Source organism: Elephantulus edwardii, unplaced genomic scaffold (assembly GCF_000299155.1).
Source record: "Elephantulus edwardii isolate Elephantulus edwardi_28Jun2011 unplaced genomic scaffold, EleEdw1.0 scaffold00016, whole genome shotgun sequence".
Lineage (NCBI taxonomy): Eukaryota > Metazoa > Chordata > Mammalia > Macroscelidea > Macroscelididae > Elephantulus > Elephantulus edwardii.
In genome coordinates this window covers 22,701,319-22,720,195 of record NW_006399766.1, presented here as the reverse complement: position 1 = coordinate 22,720,195, position 18,877 = coordinate 22,701,319, and the positions used below count along the sequence as shown (strand labels likewise).

The 18,877-nt window shown below is 41.4% G+C and overlaps 1 protein-coding gene across 1 annotated transcript in view; it reads left to right on the top strand.

Annotated features, from left to right (window-relative positions):
* ATP11C (ATPase, class VI, type 11C) overlaps nucleotides 1-18,877 on the top strand; it is a 106,476-nt gene that overhangs the window by 48,194 nt on the left and 39,405 nt on the right. The window contains 8 exon segments of the mRNA XM_006881898.1: nucleotides 244-441; nucleotides 8,419-8,580; nucleotides 9,431-9,582; nucleotides 10,218-10,289; nucleotides 12,116-12,189; nucleotides 14,186-14,289; nucleotides 14,878-15,059; nucleotides 17,974-18,237. Coding sequence (XP_006881960.1) covers nucleotides 244-441; nucleotides 8,419-8,580; nucleotides 9,431-9,582; nucleotides 10,218-10,289; nucleotides 12,116-12,189; nucleotides 14,186-14,289; nucleotides 14,878-15,059; nucleotides 17,974-18,237 — 1,208 coding nt within the window.

Sequence of the window (18,877 nt, the reverse complement as noted above, 5' to 3'; positions counted from 1 at the left end):
GAAAGGTTCATATGCTAAAGAACAGTGATAAAATTTGAGGGCATTCTTGTTCTCATATACTATGATAATTTTTATTATGATGAAATAGTGCACTAAGTATTTCTTTATAGCAAAAAAAAAAGAATTTCTTTATAGCATGAGCAGTGATTTTAGCACTGAAATAAAAGTTAACAATCTCTTTATATTGCACTTACGTAACAGAACTGTGCATCTACTCCTCATGCATTGTCTCTTTTATTTTAGGTTTTGAAAATGTTCACTGACTTCCTGTCATTTATGGTTCTATTCAACTTTATCATTCCCGTCTCCATGTATGTCACAGTAGAAATGCAGAAATTCTTGGGCTCCTTCTTCATTTCATGGGATAAAGATTTTTATGATGAAGAAATTCATGAAGGAGCCCTGGTTAACACATCAGACCTTAATGAAGAACTTGGTCAGGTTAGAATACATTTTCATTTTAAGTCGGTTTCTATGTTGAAAAATCTCGTTTCCGTTATCTGAATTAACAACATATGTGACCATATTTAGAAATACGATTCAAACAAAATTGCTTTGTGCGGGTATATAATGAAAGCAAGCAGAGTTTTCATAGCTATTGCATCCATTCTTTTGCCGGCATTTTTGAGAAATGTCCTAGATGGTGTATTGAATTTGAATCTTCAGAAATTATCTTCAGAACTCACCTGGTGATGATGTTAGATTGCAAGCATTGCTTTGGAAGAGGAATGTCCACTCTTCATTACCATCTATAACCATTTGGAAGTTAGAATATGGAGTAGTAAATGGAGCCATTCTATAAATGCATTTTGTTTCATGACTAAAATTGACCAGAGTGGTCCTATTGGCATTTTTTGGGGTACATTTCTGATCAGATGGAATATAGACCTAGCAAGCTGAGTTGTTTATCCCAGTACAAAAATCTAAATGAAGGGAAAATGTGAGGGCGTGCACTTCTCCAAATGCTTTTTGCCTCCTATTCCAATGTAACCCAGGCTGTGACCTCATTTCTAATGCAAGCACATTTATTTTCCAATGCAGTGCAGCCCAGCTGTGAATCTCAAGTGATGACTTTTAGGTGCTTTTCTTATCAGAACTGAGAAAGTGTTTTCCCTTTGTTTGAATTTAGTGTGTCATGTAATGATCTTCACAGGCTGTGGGGGGGTTTTGGCTTGCGTTTCATTTTCATGATATTTAGGCTGTCAAGGCAGTGGAACTGTCATTTCTAAAGACTGGGGGATATAAATTCCCTTAATGGAACGAAATAGGTCCTCGCGGTTGTTTTAAATGGTGTAGTTTGCATGTACACCTCAAAGCTCTCTCTTTGATACATGAATTGACCCTCAACCATTTCAGCTCATGGCACAGCTTTCACCGAAACCAGAGTAACCTCTTGCCATCTGCAGTGCAAGTGAGTGTGAAAATGTTCTCCAGCTGATCGTTTATTCAGACCTTAGCTCAGGACTCTGGTGTTCAGATCATGGCATATCCCCAAGTTAAGACACTGGAATACGAAGGTTGAAACAAGAAGTGGATGAATGATTGTCTTTTCCCTTAAATATCATTCCCAAAAGACTCTTTTGTGGGTAATGCCAGAGTGGGCCTAAGCCTTTTAAAATCCCCTTCCCTGAAGGAAGAGAGTTGACTGAGCAGAAGTATACTAGTCCTGAATCGGCAGGATTTTTTGTTTTGTTTATTTCCTCTTAAGCATACCATCCATGTCTGGTAAGTTTTTCCCTGCCTACCTATGTGATTGGCTCACTCTAGATGGTGAACAGGTGTGCCTCCCTCTCTCCCTCTCTCTCTCTCTCTCTCTGTCTCTCTCTGTCTCTGTGTGTGTGTGTGTGTGTGTGTGTGTGTGTGTGTGTGTGTGTGTAGTGCCTGCCTTTGTGAATTAACTGACTCAAGGATGAAGGATTAGTGTGGGACTACCCCACCTCTTCTTGCAAATACAACAGCTATCATTCCACAGCCAATACAATACTCAGTAGAGACAGACAGGGTGTCCCGACAGGTTCTACTTGATGAGAATCTTGTCTCCTTTACAGATCTCCACCTCAGCAGATTCCTTACTACCTATGGGAACACAGTCTTCTTACCATCTAGATTGTATTAGCACTACAGAAAGTAAAGTAGACCTTTGAGTAATCTGGTAAATTTGATCTGTGAAAGACAAGCTCCCTGTTTCATTTCAGCTATCACCTCCTTCCTCCACCAAATCCCGCATTTCTGCTTGTGATTGCCATTTAGTCAAATTACAGAGTTAATAGCCAGACCCCCACTTCAATTAATATCGTGTAAAAATAGCTTACCATCATTATCAGCTTGATGTGTAGAAACGACCTGAACAAAAATGCAAAGAGGACTTGAAATAGTTTCTTAGGTCGTTGAGCATTTAACGGATTGGTACGCACAAAATGAAGTGTACCTAGTTTCCCCTCTGATGAGTCATAACTTAAGATCTGTGGGACTTTTTATGTTACTGCAAGTACTGTCAATTTCCATCAGTAGTATTGCAGGCACTTGCTTGACCTCTTTGCCCATATTGGTATTGCATTCCCCACTAAAAGAGATACTTTGGAGATAGTGTTTGACTGGAGAAACAAAAGGAAGTCGATTGGTTTCCTTCAGTGGGAGCATAATGGGATCTTACATGGTCAAACCTCAGTCCTTTTGATGGCCAAAGGGTTTCAGTCCACCTTGGAAAAATTGTGACAGTAGCCTCCTGCTTCATGTCCCATCTCAGCCCAAGGACTGTGCCTAATGGTGTAACTTTATTATGTGAATGAGTACTCTGGTCCCAGCAATTCAGTCTGCTATTTGTTGCTGTTCTGCTGTGCATCTGCGTGTGTGTTCTAGGTACAGAAGTTACCATTATTTTATTTACATAAAATAAATCTTCGAATAGTTCACCATCTAGTTGGAGAAATATATAAACCACTTCTAACCATAGCAGTGTGTTCATAATCAGAAACATTACAGAATGTGAGATAATGGAAAGAATCCAGGAGTATGTGATTTTGGTTAAGTCAACACTGTGTGGATCACAACAGGCTGTGACTGACTCGGAGAAGAATGGGAATCCCACAACATTTGATCGTGCTAATGCGAAACCTATGCTTGGACCAGGAGGCAGTAGTCAGAACAGAGCAGGGAGACACTGGATGGTTCAAAATCAAGAAAGGGGTCTGTCAGGGATGTATTTTGTCTCCATACCTTTTCAGTCTTTGTGCAGAACAGATCATCCAAGACGCTGGGCTATATGAAGAGGAATGTGGCATCAGGATTGGTGGAAGAATCGTCAACAACCTGCGTTATGCAGATGACACAACCCTGATCGCTGAAACCAAGGAGGACTTGAAGCGCTTGCTGCAGAAGGTCAAGGACTTCAATCTTCAATATGGATTGAAGCTCAATATCAAGAAAACAAAGATTCTCACCACTGGGCCAATTGGCAGCATCACTATGGATGGTGAAGAGATTGAGATAGTTAACAGTTTTAGTTTGCTTGGCTCCACAGTCAGCACTCTTGGTAACAGCAGCCAGGACATCAGGAGACGAATTGCATTGGGAAAATCAGCTGTGAGAGACCTCTCGAGAGTACTGAAGAGCAATGGCATCAGGCTGGAGACTAAGGTGCACCTGATCCGGGCTGTAGTCTTTGCAATTACGTGCTATGCATCGGAGAGTTGGACAGTGAATAGGGATGATAGAAAGAGAATTGATGCCTTTGAGTTGTGGTGCTGGAGAAGAGTGTTGAATATACCATGGGCTGCTAGGAGAACAAACAGGTTTGTCCTGGAGAGGGTGAAGCCAGAATGTTCCCTGGAGTCAAGGATTCTGAAGCTTTGTCTGACATACTGGTCCTTGGAGAGGGACATCATGTTTGGGAGAGTGGAGGGACGGCGCAGGAGAGGAAGACCCTCTATGAGACGGATCGATTCTGTGAGTGGAGTGGTGGGAATGAATGTGTTTGAGACAGCGAGGTTGGCACAGGATAGAACGGCGTTTAGGGCTCTTGTACATAGGGCCGCTATGAGTCGCAAATGACATGATGACACATAACAACAACAACAATAGCAATTAACATCTGTGTTGTATCTTAGGGCTCATAGAACAAGTTTATTATTTTTCACAATTTTTAGTGTTATGCAGTAGGTATTATTAAGGCTAATGCTTTCAGCTCCAGGTGATCGAGAAATTTTTTTCTTTGCTCATAAATTTAATATTGGCTCCAAGACTTAAGCATGCCATTGGGCTGAGCCATATGAAAATGCTGCTTTTTAAGAAAATTATTTAAATAAAATTTTTATTTTTATACTGACTTGCTTACAGAGTTCATATACATTGTTTTTCACACCGGATCTTTCCCATTTCCTTTCTGATTTTTTTACTTACAAAATTATTAATTTCATATATTCAATCTCTAGTTCAGTGATGATTCTGTCCTACAACAAGATCACATGTTTAGTTTTCCGTCTACAAAATGATAGGCTTGAGCTAGTCTTAATAGAGGAGATGTCCCAGCAAACTCAGATCCATCATTAAAGGGGAAGCAACCAAAAACCCACCGCTGTCAAGTCTCATGCAGCACTTTTGTGCAGAGTAGTACAGTCCTGTAGGGTTTATGGAGCTGGAAAGTTGTTTTATCATTCACTTCTATACAGTTATTCATAGGTGTTGTTTCATTCCTGTACATTGTGTTTTATAGAATTAATTACCATTGATCTGTTAGTTTTATCTCCCTGTCTCAAGTCTCTTCTGCAGCTTACCTGTTTCTCTCCCTCACATCCATCCGCTGATCTCCACTGTCCTAGTGATTTCCTCTTCCTTCTTCCACCGCCTTCTCCTCTTTCTCTTTTAAGGAGGTGTAAGGTGTGTGTGTGTGTGTAGAGGGAGAGAGAGTGAGTTCCCATTTGCTAATTGCAGTAGCCCAATTATCTTTTTAAAAATGTTGTTGTGTTGCGTCGAATCAGATCCGACTGGCACAGGAGGAAATTAGGAGATTTCCCCTACTTCTCCAGGGGAGCATTTGGTAGATTTGAACCACGCACCTTCTGGATTGCAGTGCAGCTTTTTGCCACTAGGCCACCAGGGCTCCCTAGCCCTATTATCTTTATCTCAATTCTTTCCATGTTGATCCTCCCTTATGTTGGGCCTTGTAACGTTGTTTGTCTGCGCAGTACATGTCTATGCTGTAAATTCTCACCGAAGCAGACTGCCTCTTATTCCGCCCAAGAAGTGGCTAGAGATTTTGAACCACTGACTTTTTGGTTCACAGTGAAATGCCTGAACCACAGCGCTATCAGAGCTTTGAAAGGAGAAAAGCTATGTTTAAGACTCAGAATCAGTGCAACCCCTGTGGAAAGCAGTATGGCGCTTTCTCAAAAAGTTGCAAATAGAGATACCATTTGACCCAGCAATTCCACTACTGGGAATATACCCTGAAGAGACCATAGCTGACATCCAAGCAGATATATGCACACCCATGTTTATTGCAGCTTTGTTCACAATAGCAAGGAGTTGGAAACAACCTAAGTGCCCATCAACAAACGAATGGCTAGAGAAGCTGTGGTATATTCGCACAATGGAATACTATGCTGCATTAAAAAACAAGGAACTCATACAATATTATTCAAAATGGTTGACTCTGGAGAACATTATGCTGAGTGAAATATCCCAGTCACAAAAGGACAAATATTACATGATGCCACTGTTGTAGAATGGGACTGTCCTTGGGGTTGGGGAGAGACTGAGTAAGATGGGTTCAATAATGTATACTGCACTGAAACAGAGGAGGGAGAAAACTGTTTAAAAGAGATATATAACTAGGTATTTCTGTCATCACAGGAGACTAGAGCGAGGGCTCCATGGTGGAGGGGACCTGGGGGAGGGTTTGTAAAACAATGAAAGAATCTTTTCTTTTACTTTTCCATAATTTCTGGACTCATGTACTTATAACTTGTTAGTCAAATTTGTGTCTTCTAGGTTGCAACACCCCCATGATACATCTTCAAGGATATGAACATGTACGGCCAAGCGCAATCAATAAGAGTGCATCTAAATTCCAAAATCAATCTCCATAATAGTCTATGTGTTTCCTACTGCCAAAGGGGCCCTTTAGAGTAGTGAGAAAAGACCTTCACCCTGAAACCCACAGCGTCCCTTTTCAGCAGGAAGTAGCTAAGAGAATACGCCATCCCCTTTTCCTTATGACTCAGGGTGAAGTCTCTCTCAGGGAGGAGTGATAGGGAATGGCAAAGGACACACTGACAAAGGAGATTAATCAGAACTGGCTTTGACAAGCACTGTGGCATTTGGACAAGAACAAACTGGGAGGAGGGTAGAGAGAATAGTGCAACAAGGAATGAATGGAAACCCAAAATCTCTGTAAATGTTTATGAAAATAAATGAAATATAATTATAGGGGGAAAAAAAGACTCAGAATCAGGCAGTAGTGTCCCCCTTTCTCCCCTTTAGATAAATAGGATAGGATGTTTTAATATGAGTCACGACTGGCTCCTTGTCGCCTTTTCCTGAGTACATGGCATATATTAGAGCAGTGGCTTTCAGGAGTGTGATCCTGGGACAAGCAGCATCAGCATCACCTGAGAACTTGCTAGAAATGCAAATTATCATCTGATTGCTACCAAATCAGAAACTGAGGGTGGAATCCGGTGATCTGAGTTGTAACAACCCATGCAGGTGATTGTGATGCACATCAGAGTCTGGTAACCACTGCATCAGTATGTTGGCCTCCGCCTGCGAGATTGAACATCTGATCCACACTGCACACCTGCTTTCATAGAACCAAGCAGCATGCACTTCATCTTGTGAAAGCTGTCGCTCTTGAGGTTCAGCACCCTTCAGTGGGAAATGAGCGTTAACAATTTTTATTTTAACAGAAACCCAAAAGAGATGATAGCCCCAAAGCTATCATTTCAGCTGGATAAATTGAGATGATACACAAGTAGGACCATTTGGATTAATTTAAAGAAAGATTTCAAACGTGGCTGACTAACGGGGGTGATCAGAATGCTATATTTGTGCTAGTGCCGCTACCGTGAAAGGCTTTGAAAAATAATTAGAAAGCAACTACTGCTGGAGTTCATCTCTTTCTCCCTTACATAATAAAAACCTTAATCTTGTGCTTATGCTTGTTCCTGTCAGCCCATAATTTTAACTATTTAAGCATAAATTGCCAAAAAAAGAGGATGAAATTGTGGGTTTCCAAAAGCCAGATGTTATAAATAGAGATGAGATAAAGACTGCGATAAAGTGGCAATGCTCACTGTGGTCTTTTACATGGAAAATGTCTTGGGTAGCTTTCCCCCTATTATCTGTGGAAAGATGCTGAGGTATTTTGACCCATCTTTATAAATTCTATAATTATAAACTTGTGAGGTGTGAGTGAAAATATATGTAGTATGTGGGGAAGAAATTTTAATTGTCCTTTTTTGATCACTATTGATTTAACTGTGCCTCTGATTGTGCTGTTAACATCATTAGTTTCCTCTTCATGTACATGCTCTAACTCGTGTAGATGATAAGATTCAGTGCATTTCCCTTCTATATAGTACTGTTCGGGGTGGGGGAGTATTGTTGTTTGTTAGGATTTTTCTCCTAGTTACATTACATTTTAGTCAGGTATTTTTGTCTCATGGGTATCCACACTACAGCTTATAGTGGTGGTGGGGTGGCGGGCAGAGAGTATGCAAAATTAACTGATTGGTTTATCCTAGTTCTCGTTTTGAAAACTGACTTTTTTTTTTTTAATGTAGCTTCTTTACAAGTAAGTGTTGATTTGAAGAGTTCTTAAGCATAATATTGAATAAAATGAGTTAGCTTGCCAAGGACAAAGAATTGTAGTATCCCACATATGTGAAATATCTAGAACTGGTAAATGCATAGAGATTACAGTTTGCTGGTGGTTACCAGGGATAAGTGGGAAGGGGCAAGTGGGGAGCCATTGCTCAGGGACTGTTGAGCTTCTCTTAAGGATGTTTTGAGTTTTGTTGTTAAATTATAAACAGATTGTGGTAATGGTTGTGCAGTGTGATTAATGTCACTGAATTGTTTGTTTAAAAAATGTTAATGGGAAATGTTCTGTTAGGTGTATGTTTTCCACAATTTAAAAAATGGTATACGTGTTCTTAATGTGATAAATAGCCACATTGTTTTTCTATCCTATTCTTTTGTCATTGAGTAGGTCTGTCTTAGGTGCGTGGTATTATTTCATTTTCTTTAGAAATACTCATTCGTTTGATAATGTTCTCTCTGTAATTGCGTGGCATTTGACAGGTAGTCTCAGAAGAGGTGATTTTCTGTGGATGTAAAAATAAGCCTGCCTTACAGCTAACTATAAATGGATCACTGAAGAAAATTAAAATGTATGTGTTTTGTATTGTTTGTTTTTAGGTGGATTATGTATTTACGGATAAGACTGGAACACTTACTGAAAACAGCATGGAATTCATTGAATGCTGCATAGACGGACATAAGTATAAAGCTGTGACTGAGGAAGTTGATGGAGTTTCCCAAACTGATGGGCCCTTAGCATACTTTGAACAAGCAGATAAGGTGGTAGTTTGTCTATTGCATTTTACCTCAAGATGTTATTCTATAGTGCATGTGTTAACCCTGCAGAGTAGAAAGAACTTTCCAGTAGACACCTTTGAATAGTCGTGTGTTCTTTTGATTTTACCTTTGTTTTCCTAATACCTCTGGAATTTGTCAACAAGTAGAATTTGCATCTTCAGAGAATCATGGGACAGGCATTTGGCTAAACTTTGCTTGTCTGTGTACTTAAGATTTTTGTGTGCTTTTTTTTTTCTTTTTAAAATATTTAGCCCTCCAAGAATAATATCTGTCTGGCTCATAAAAATTCCACAAGTGTCAAAGCATTAAATGGACCAGCCTCCCTGCACCTGAGCTATTGCTGGATTGTCAGTTACATACAGGGTGAACTCTTAGGCCTTGAAGAAGTCACTGCTTTGGTATCAGGTGGCTGTCCTGCATTACCCTGAACATGTTAATGTGACTCCTAGACTGTGCTCACTGAGAACCAGGGACTCTGTTAGGTATTAGGAAGTTCCCCAGCCCATTGTTTAAGAATTTAGACACTTCGGGGAGCTCTGGTGGCCTAGTGGCAAGAAGCTGCACTACAGTCCCAAAGGTATGCGGTTCAAATCCACCAGATGCTGTACTTGAGAAGGAGGGGCCAACTCCTCTTGTACCAGTCAGATATGATTTGACAGTACACACACACACAAATTAAAAAGAAATAAAATTTTTAAAGATAATTTAGACTCTTCTTTTACTCAGTTTGCTGGAAGTTAACATTCTCTCATATTAATGTGCTCTTTTCACTAAGTTACTGAGTAATTGAAGTAAAAAATACTATAGTCCCTCTTTTGTTTCTGTTCTGCAGAATCGAGAAGAGCTCTTTTTGCGTGCTTTATGCCTGTGTCATACTGTAGAGATCAAAACCAGTGATGCTGTTGATGGAGCTACAGAATCCGCTGAACTAACCTATATCTCCTCTTCCCCAGATGAAATAGCACTGGTGAGAGGCGCTAAAAAGTAAGTGCTGCTCCTTCTCTGGAGAAAGCAAGCTCACAGGACTTGGGAACCATTTTGTTCTTTTCAAAGTTTGTGTTTAAATTCATGGTAGGAAGGGCACCAGACTTCCTTCTCTGGAAGTTCGACAAATAACTAAACAACTAAGATCAAAGAGAAAACACTTGTGCATGGCTAGAACTTGTAATACCGTTTCTGTAGGACTGCTGGAAAGGCTGTTGTGTTCATATTTTATTCTACAAACCATGTAACAGAGTCCACCTTTTTGTACACAAACTGGTTATTTCTGAAAGGCAGCTGTGCACACCACTATACCACCAACGCCATTGATTTGTTATTCCTCACGTGTTATGTGACCTCATTTGCTGACAGGCCAGTTTTACTCATGAAGTCCAAGATGATGAAGTGGGTAAAAGGTCACCCAGCAAGTTAGCTGCAGACATGGAGTTGCAAGTTGCTTCTCCCTCGATTGTAGCTGAGCACTAACTTGGTCTATGTTACTAACTCAGCCAATAAAGGGAAGTATAGCCTATGAGATCATATGAAGGCAGAGGAAAGAATAAACAAGTACTCCAGTGCAAGGGGAAATCGATTGTTGTTTAGAGACTAACAAAGATGCTTTTCATTGTTGTTCACAGGTACGGGTTCACCTTTTTAGGAAGTAGGAATGGCCATATGAGAGTAGAGAACCAAAGAAAAGAAATAGAAGAGTAAGTAGCACTGTATGTTGTTTCTCTTTTCCAAACTCCACAGTCAATATTCGACAGATTCAGGAAGGACACCAAAGGAAATGGGATGCATCTGTAAATACCAGACTCTGCTCTCATGTTGCGGAGTTTTCTGGAAATGCAGCTGGTATAAGAGAATTCATTTTCATAAAATGGCAGGAACTGGGCTTTGAGGTAGAAAGAATACCCGTTTGATTCACATATGGATCCACTGGTCTTGAATGAAGGTCCGCATAGACTTTGATTGTAGGATTTAGACGCCCTTCAGGTCTCTTAACACATCCTGTCAGAAAACTGGATCATCATGTACAACACTTTCTGCCCAGAGCTGAACCGAGACGGCAAGCCCAGTGTAGCCCAGACAGTAATGGCAGCTTTGGCTGGCAACCAGAAGCTCTGTGCTGCCCAGATGCTCAGGTGAACTGCAGGGAAAGTACTCTGGCGCAGTTGTCTTTATTTTGCTACAAAGACCCCAATAAGCAAAGCCCCTTTGACTTAATGGCACTTCGGCCCTTTGAGTAATTGGGATTTCTTCATCTGAACTTCCACCCTCTGGAATCTCATGAGATCCATCTTAGAAACCTGTCGTCCACATGGAGGCATTCGGGAATGTATACTCCGAAGACCCGTCGGCTGCCTACCCCCAATTTCATTGTCAGTATTCAGACTGTACCTACTCCACAGCAGCGCCCCCATCTGGCCAGCACCAAGCAAGATGCCGTAGGCGAATGGCTTAAACTGACAGGAGGTGGTGTAGTCACATGTGCGCACACACCTCAGAAAGTCAGTAATCCTTTCGCTCCCAACCAAAACAAAACAAGTCAATGTAACTACATAACTACATAGTCATATTTTTATATCCTTGCATCCAAGTTGTTTAAGAAAAAATACTTGCCTACGGTTTTTCTGTTAATTCTTTTTAATTTTCTAGTAATTATATTAACAATCATTTTCTATTAATTAGTTTTTTAAAATGTTCTTGTAGTCTTTTGTCTGATGAATAATCGCTCAGCCTGCCACACGCAGTTTGAGCCTGTCTTTCCTCTTTTTAAACCTCTCAATAGCATTGTCCTGTCCTTCAGGTAAAAATCTCAAATCTTGCCATGAAACACGAAGTTTTCTGCTCATGGCCCCTTCTTAACCTCTCCTGCCTCATCTCTTGCTATTCCCCTGTCAACCTTGTTTGAGGCCTTGGCAAAACACCCCGTATAGGTCTTGTTCTCTCCTCCTGTTGTGCTTTTACATGTGCCCTTCCGGCTACTTGGAATATCCCTGCCCCCTTTCTTCATCCTGTTACACCTTCTGGTGCTCTACCAAGGTTCCTGCCTGCGTGCTCTCACGTCACCCCACTTGGGCTGCAACAGTGCTTAGCCTACTGGGAAGACAGTACTTATCACCCTCTGCCTCACTTTAGGGAAGGGTCTCAGGCAGATTCACTTCTATTACCCAACACCTTACACACTCTAGATCGTAGTAAAATAATTGGCAGGGTGGGGCTGGCTCTAAATCCCGCCAGTTAGGACTTGGCATGTCAGCTCTCCTTGCTGTCGCCCGCCATCCCTAGGTGAGCATTCTCCCCTTACCTTTTAAGGACTCTTAACGAGAGGCTGTAGGTAACCCTTAGCTCACAGTGTTGTCTTCGGCCATGTGTTCCAGCCATGCAGACAACCAGCCACCATCCTGCAAAGATGAGTCTTTCCTTCGTTCCAGATCTTTATGTGTGATCGTAAGATGTTTCTGTAGGGTTTCCTTTTTTCCTCAGGTGTTGTCTAGATATCTTATTTCCTCTCCTTTCTCTTCTCTTAAAGGTACGAACTTCTTCACACCTTGAACTTTGATTCCGTTCGCCGCCGCATGAGTGTAATTGTGAAAACTCGGACAGGTATGCATTTTAAAAACTTGCTAGTTTCTCCATTTCCCTTTGCAGGTTTTCGGGTCTTATTTTATGAAGGACATTTCAGGTAGTGGTGTAGGATTAGCTGAAGTCACACTCTGCTGGCTCTCGTCTTGAGGACGCTCTCGTGGGCTTGTCAGGAGGGTGATGTGCCGTTAATCCAGAGGCCGCTTCAGAAGCCAGCCGCTCCACAGGAGAAAGATGGGCCGTCCCTTCCTGTGCTGTTTAGAGTCTTGGAAATCCCGCTGGAGGATCAGCTATGAATTCGACTCAACAGCAACGCATTTTTACATTTTCTGTGTCCTGTTTAAATGTGTATGTACACTTTGCCGAAATATCAGTGGTAGAAACTGCATTTTCATGGAAACTGGAGAATTTTATTTCTCTGCCCTGGGTGTTAGGAAGCTCTGGTGGCCTCCAGTTCAAATCCACCAGCAATTCAGGTCCGTGGGAGAAAGGTGGGCAGTCTTCTCCATGTGATTTACTACCTCTAGAAACTCCTCTGAAAAATCAGCTATGAGTTGCTTCTGACTCCACAGCAGTGTGTTGTGTTGTTGTGATTGTTGAAACGAGATCCTGGAAGGATGCCCTTTAAACTTCAGGATATTGGCCAAAGTCCCCAGTAATTTCTCTTTATAGTTTGATGGTCTTGGATTTCTGGCAGCAGAATCCTTGGGTTGGGAGGGTTTCTGGTGTCCCTCTTGACCTCCTAAATTCCCTTCTGCTTTCTACTCTCTGGAAGCAAGTGGGTTAGATAGGATGGATTGTGGTTTCGGTCTGGTGTTCTGGGCTGGTTGTATGACAGACTAAGCTTTGTCTTTCCAGGAGAACCAGTGCCGTAGTTCCAAGGCTCTCATGTCCTCAGCAGGCACCATAGTAAGTGCCTTCTGCCTGCTGTCAGTAAAGCCCTGATGAAGCACTTCTCCTTTAGTCACAAGCTCTCAGATTCCGGACGTGTATCCATCCATCTGTCCTTCTCTTTCTAGGTGGGGGGAGGGAAAAAAAGAGTAACTATGAATTACTTCCCAAATAAGTAGCCTAAGTTCACTAAAGTGAGAATATTTCTGGGAGCATACAGACAGTCCTTAGGGATCCTACTGTTGGGTGCTTTGTAGTATATTTGTATAGCCGTGAAATTGTCTTACTGCGCTGGGGGTGTGAGAGAAAACAGGCAGGAGAAGACGTTTGAAATACCCATTTACCTTATGTGGGCACATCCTCATAAGCGTCTACTGAAAATGGTCATTAGGTGAAGTAGATTCTAAGAGGCTCCAACGGCAGAGTCACATTTTGCTTAAGATGTTGAACTCAGCGCTTTGCTCAGGATGTCTTTCCTGATGTTCTATTCTGAGTTCTTCCCTGAGTATGTGGACTGATTTGAAATCACACTCATACTATTGTTCTACAAAACTACTCTCAACTTTCCAGTAAAAATTGTCAAACCACTGTTTTAAAAATGAATTGATTAGCTTTTTTGAAAACTACTTCAGCTTGAGCTTGGTCCTTGAAGTGTGCAGATGACCATATGTGCACTCAAGACCAAGGTTACCTCAATTAAAAGATGTTTTTTCCCCCATTTTTTGTGGAAACGTACATAGCAGAACAGGAACCCACTTGACAATTCCACCAGGTACAAGTTCAATGGCATTCGTTGCCTTGGTTTCTAAGGAGAATATAAATGCAGCCCTTGACACAAGGACAGTCCTCTGTGATTCACTTGAAGGAAGTAAATTTTCAAAGAGGTGCATATGGTGGAAACTCTGGCTTATCAGCTTATTAGTTTTAAGAGGTAGTGTGTGTTCATTCCCCTGACGGACTGAAGTTCAAGAAATCGGTTCAGTCTGGGTGAGCATTCATTCATTGCAAGGTAGGCTCAGGAGATACATCACCTGGATGAGAGATGCTCCCTTAATAGCTGTCTGTTACTAAAAGCCCAATTCCAGTCTTAAAATTCTAAGTCAAGTGTCTTGGTTCTTTATTTTAGGAGACATAATTCTCTTTTGTAAAGGTGCAGACTCCGCTGTTTTCCCCAGAGTTCAGAATCATGAAGTTGAGTTGACTAAAGTCCATGTGGAACGCAATGCCATGGTGAGCACATCGCTTCCCTCTGCAGAAAACGGGCAGCTAGACCTACCCTTCTGCCGGGGATTGCTGTATAAAGGCAGTGTTCAAGGCATTTTCGTTTAGCAACTCTCTTTTGTATTTGAGAGTCTCTGTCTCCTCTTTTTCTTACTTTAAAACATTATCCTGGAGCAAGGTTCGATACATCATTTGCCACTTTGAACACTCTAAGAATCTTTGTTTTGCAAAGGAGCTCTGGTGGCCTAGTGGCAAGAAGCTACACTGCAATCCCAGAGGCACGTGGTCCGAATCCACCCCTCCTGTACCAGTCAGATCCGATTTGATGGTACACACACACACAAAATAATATAAATAAAAATTTTTTAAAAAGAATCTTTGTTTTGCATGGCTTCTGCTTTTTGTAAATACCTCAAGACAGCTATTCTTGTGTTATTTTTAACCAAATACAGTTGCCCTTTCAGTTGCAATATATAATTTTTTTTACTACAGTTTCAAATCTTCTCCTTTGTATATGTGGGTAAAAAAAATTTTGAAGAGAGTGCATTTTGTCCAAATACTGTTCTGATAACTACTCATCTCCTGCTTTTCTTTTAGGATGGTTATCGGACACTTTGTGTAGCCTTCAAAGAAATTGCTTCAGATGATTATGAACGGATTAACAGACAGCTCTTAGAGGCAAAAATGGCCTTACAAGACAGAGAAGAAAAACTGGAAAAGGTTTTTGATGATATTGAGAGGAACATGAATTTAATTGGAGCTACTGCAGTGGAAGACAAGTAACTAGAAAATAATACTCTTATGAAAATAATGACAAGGAATTTGAAGTGAGATCTTCCCCACTGAATATTTTTTCCCTCTGTTCTCTGATTTTGAAAGCTTTTGTTTAACTTTGCTATCTAAATGGGCGTAAAGATACATTGACTTTGACAACTAGGGAAAACTTGGTTACATTTTGAGTGATTTAATAGTTTTTAACTTAAATCCAAATGACCTAGAAGTAAATCAGTCCTCACAAATTTTTTTAATTCCAACTAAGCCTTCCATTCACTTATGCAGACGTTTCTGAAATAGACTTCCTGTGTGTAGAGAGCTTTGTGCTGCAGACAACATTTGAGCTAATACCTGCGAGAATAGGTGAGATTTTCACAAGAGAAAAGCTGAAGGGAAATTCAAGAGAGAACAACATGAAAGCTGAATTCTAACCTGGCTTTAATAGACCAAAGCACGCTTTTGTGCGCTTTGAAATGCTTGGCTTGAACTGGACAGAATGAGCTCTGCCAGAGAGGATTGCAGGGTTCCAGCAGTGACCTGCCGAGAAGAATGCTGAGACTCTTAATATTTTAGGAGCTTTCTAAAAAAAAAAAAAAGTATAAATGCAAATTAGCAGAGTTAAACAAACAAAAAGTTCCAAACATAAATTCAACCACGTAGAAAAGTATTAGAATTTTAATATTGCTTTATGGCCAGAAGGAACCCAGAGATACAATCCTCTTTTTTTTTTTTTTTTTCCTTTTTAAATCTTGCCTTTCAGAATTATGTATAAGTTAACTCAGGATGCTTGGCTTTCCTGTTCTTAAAGTGCCTCAGACATAAGAATTCTCCAATACCCCACAGTCTCTGACTTAGAAGGCATTTGATCCTATCTATTTTGAACCACCTTAATTACTTGTGTGATGAGATTTACAATATAATAAAAAAGAGGAAAGTGATAGTGACTGAAAACATCTGGTGAGTTTTAAAACCAATTTATTTTAGATTGATGATTCTTAATTCTTTCATAGGAACATGTCATAAAATATAATGAATGATCCCAGACAGAACAGGAGAAAAAATGTAGAAAAAAAAAAATCAAGATTCCTTAAAAAGGCCAGATAGCCAGACCTACTGTACCGTCGGAGACTAGGGGAACCGTTGAGACTCTTGCCTGGGAATACCTTTTACACCTGAAACTCAAGCATTCTCTTGTGTCACCTATCAGCCAAAAGACAGATTACCTCACAAAATAAATGATAGCGCCTATGAGTACGTGCTCTTCTAACCAGTTTTCTAAGTAAGATACACAGGTCAGCTTTTACCCTGGACCAGAGGGGAGAACAAGGAAGCTAAACTCACGGAAACAAAACAACCAGGATGGAAATGAGATAGAACCAGTGTCACTGAATAACACTCATAGAAATTGTCCAATAAAACCTAATTGGCAATGTAAAATTATTTCAAAAATGCAATAAAATATTAAAATGCTATTCCATGATCAAGAGGACTGCCAGATGTGTAGGCTTGGGTTTAGAAGAAGTCATGGTACTTAGAGATATTTCTTGGCAGAAAGCAGAGAGTACCAGAGGAATGTCTATCTGTGCTTCATTGACTATGCAAAGGCTTTTGACTGTGTGAATCACAACAAGCTGTAGCTGACTCTGAGAAGAATGGGAATCCCAGAACATTTTATTGTGCTTATGCGAAACCTATTCCTGGACCAAGAGGCAGTCATCAGAAAAGAGCAAGGAGACACTGCATGGTTCACAATTGGGAAGGGAGTCTGCCAGGGATTGCATTCTGTCTCCATACCTTTTCAATCTGTATGCAGAACAGATCATCCAGGACGTTGGGCTATATGAAGAGGAATGTGGCATCAGGTTTGGTGGAAGAGTCGTCAACAACCTACGTTATGCAGATGACACAACCCTGCTTACTGAAACTGAGGAGGACCTGAAACACTTGGTGCAGCCTTCCATATGGATTGAAGCTCAACATCAAGAAAGCAAAGATTCTCACCACTGGTCCGATTGGCAGCATCAGTATGGATGGTGAAGAGGTTGAGATTGGTAACACTTTTAGTTTGGTTGGCTCCACAGTCAACACTTTTGGTACCAGCAGCCAGGAAATCAAGAGACGAATTGCATTGGGAAAATCAGCTGTCAGGGAGCCCTCCAGAGTACTAAAGAGCAATGACATCAGAATGAAGACTAAGGTGTGCCTGATCCAGGCTATAGTCTTCACAATTGCATGCTATGCATTGGAGAGCTAGACAGTGACTAGGGATGAAAGAAAGAATTGATGCCTTTGAGCTGTGGTGCTGGAAAAGAGTGTTGAATATACCATGGGCTGCTAGGAGAACAAACGGGTTTGTCCTGGAGAGGGTGAAGCTGGGCTGCTTCTTGGAGGCAAGGATTCTACAGCTTCGTCTGACATACTTTGGGCATGTTGCAAGGAGGGACTGGTCCTTGGAGAGGGACACCATGTTTGGGAAAATGGAAGGACGGTGCAGGAGAGGAAGACCCTCGGTGAGGTGGATTGATTCAGTGACTGGGGTAATGGGAGTAGGTGTGTCGGAGACAGTGAGGTTGGCACAGGATAGAGCAGGGTGTATGGTTGTTATGAGTCGCAAGCAACTTGACGGCTCATAACAACGACAACAATTCCATGATCAGAAGCTCATTGAAAATTATGGGAGGCAGGGAAGATGTCATCAAATCTTCTAAACCTCATTATTTGACATTCACGTTAATAAGTAAAATGAAGTCAGAGACAACATTCTCAGAAGGAGTTGGGTATATATAAGAACACCAACTGTAATAAGGTGTCAGGACTCGAGAAAGGCTGTGAAGTATAAAAATATTCTCGATAACAAGCTGCCTTGCTGAATTCCTGTCAGGAGGTTTAGAGGATAACAAGGTTTGCTTTGTGTTCCAGGCTTCAAGATCAAGCTGCCGAGACCATTGAAGCTCTGCATGCAGCGGGTCTGAAGGTCTGGGTGCTCACGGGGGACAAGATGGAGACCGCCAAATCCACGTGCTATGCCTGCCGCCTCTTCCAGACCAGCACCGAGCTCCTGGAGCTGACCACGAAAACCATCGAAGAAAGTGAAAGAAAAGAAGACCGCTTGCATGAGTTATTGATAGAATATCGAAAAAAGTTGCTGCATGAATTTCCTAAAAGCACTAGAAGCCTGAAAAAGTAAGAAAGCGCGTTAGTTTCCTGTGTATGCACATTGGCATAGGTTTTAATCTCAGGTACAGACGCAGAAGAGAAGACGTGGTAGTGTGGTGTGTAAAGTACTCGGCTGCTATCTGAAAGGCCCAACAATTTAAAGCTACTAGTCTATTCTTTGAGCTGTGGTGCTGGAGAAGAGTATTGAATGTACCATGGACTGCCAAGAAAACAAACAGATTCATCCTAGAGAGGGTTAAATCAGGCTGCTCCTTGGAGGCAAAGATTCGGGGGCTTCGCCTGACATACTTTGGACATGTTGTAAGGAGAGACAGGTCTTTGGAGAGGGACATCATGTGGGGTAGAGGGACAGCGCAGGAGGGGAAGACCCTCTATGAGATGGATTGATTCAGTGACTGGGATAATTGGGATGGGAGTGTCGGAGACAGTGCGATTGACACAGGACAGAGCAGGGTTTAGGGCTGTTGTACATAGGGTCGCTATGAGTCGCCAACGACTCGATGGCACATAACAACAACAACAACAGTCTATTCTTGTGAGAAAGATAGGGCAGTCCATTAGCTTCTGTAGAAGAGTTGCAGCCTCTGAAACCCCGTGGAGAAGCCCTGCTACAGGGATTTGATGAGTCAGAAGCAACTTAATGGCA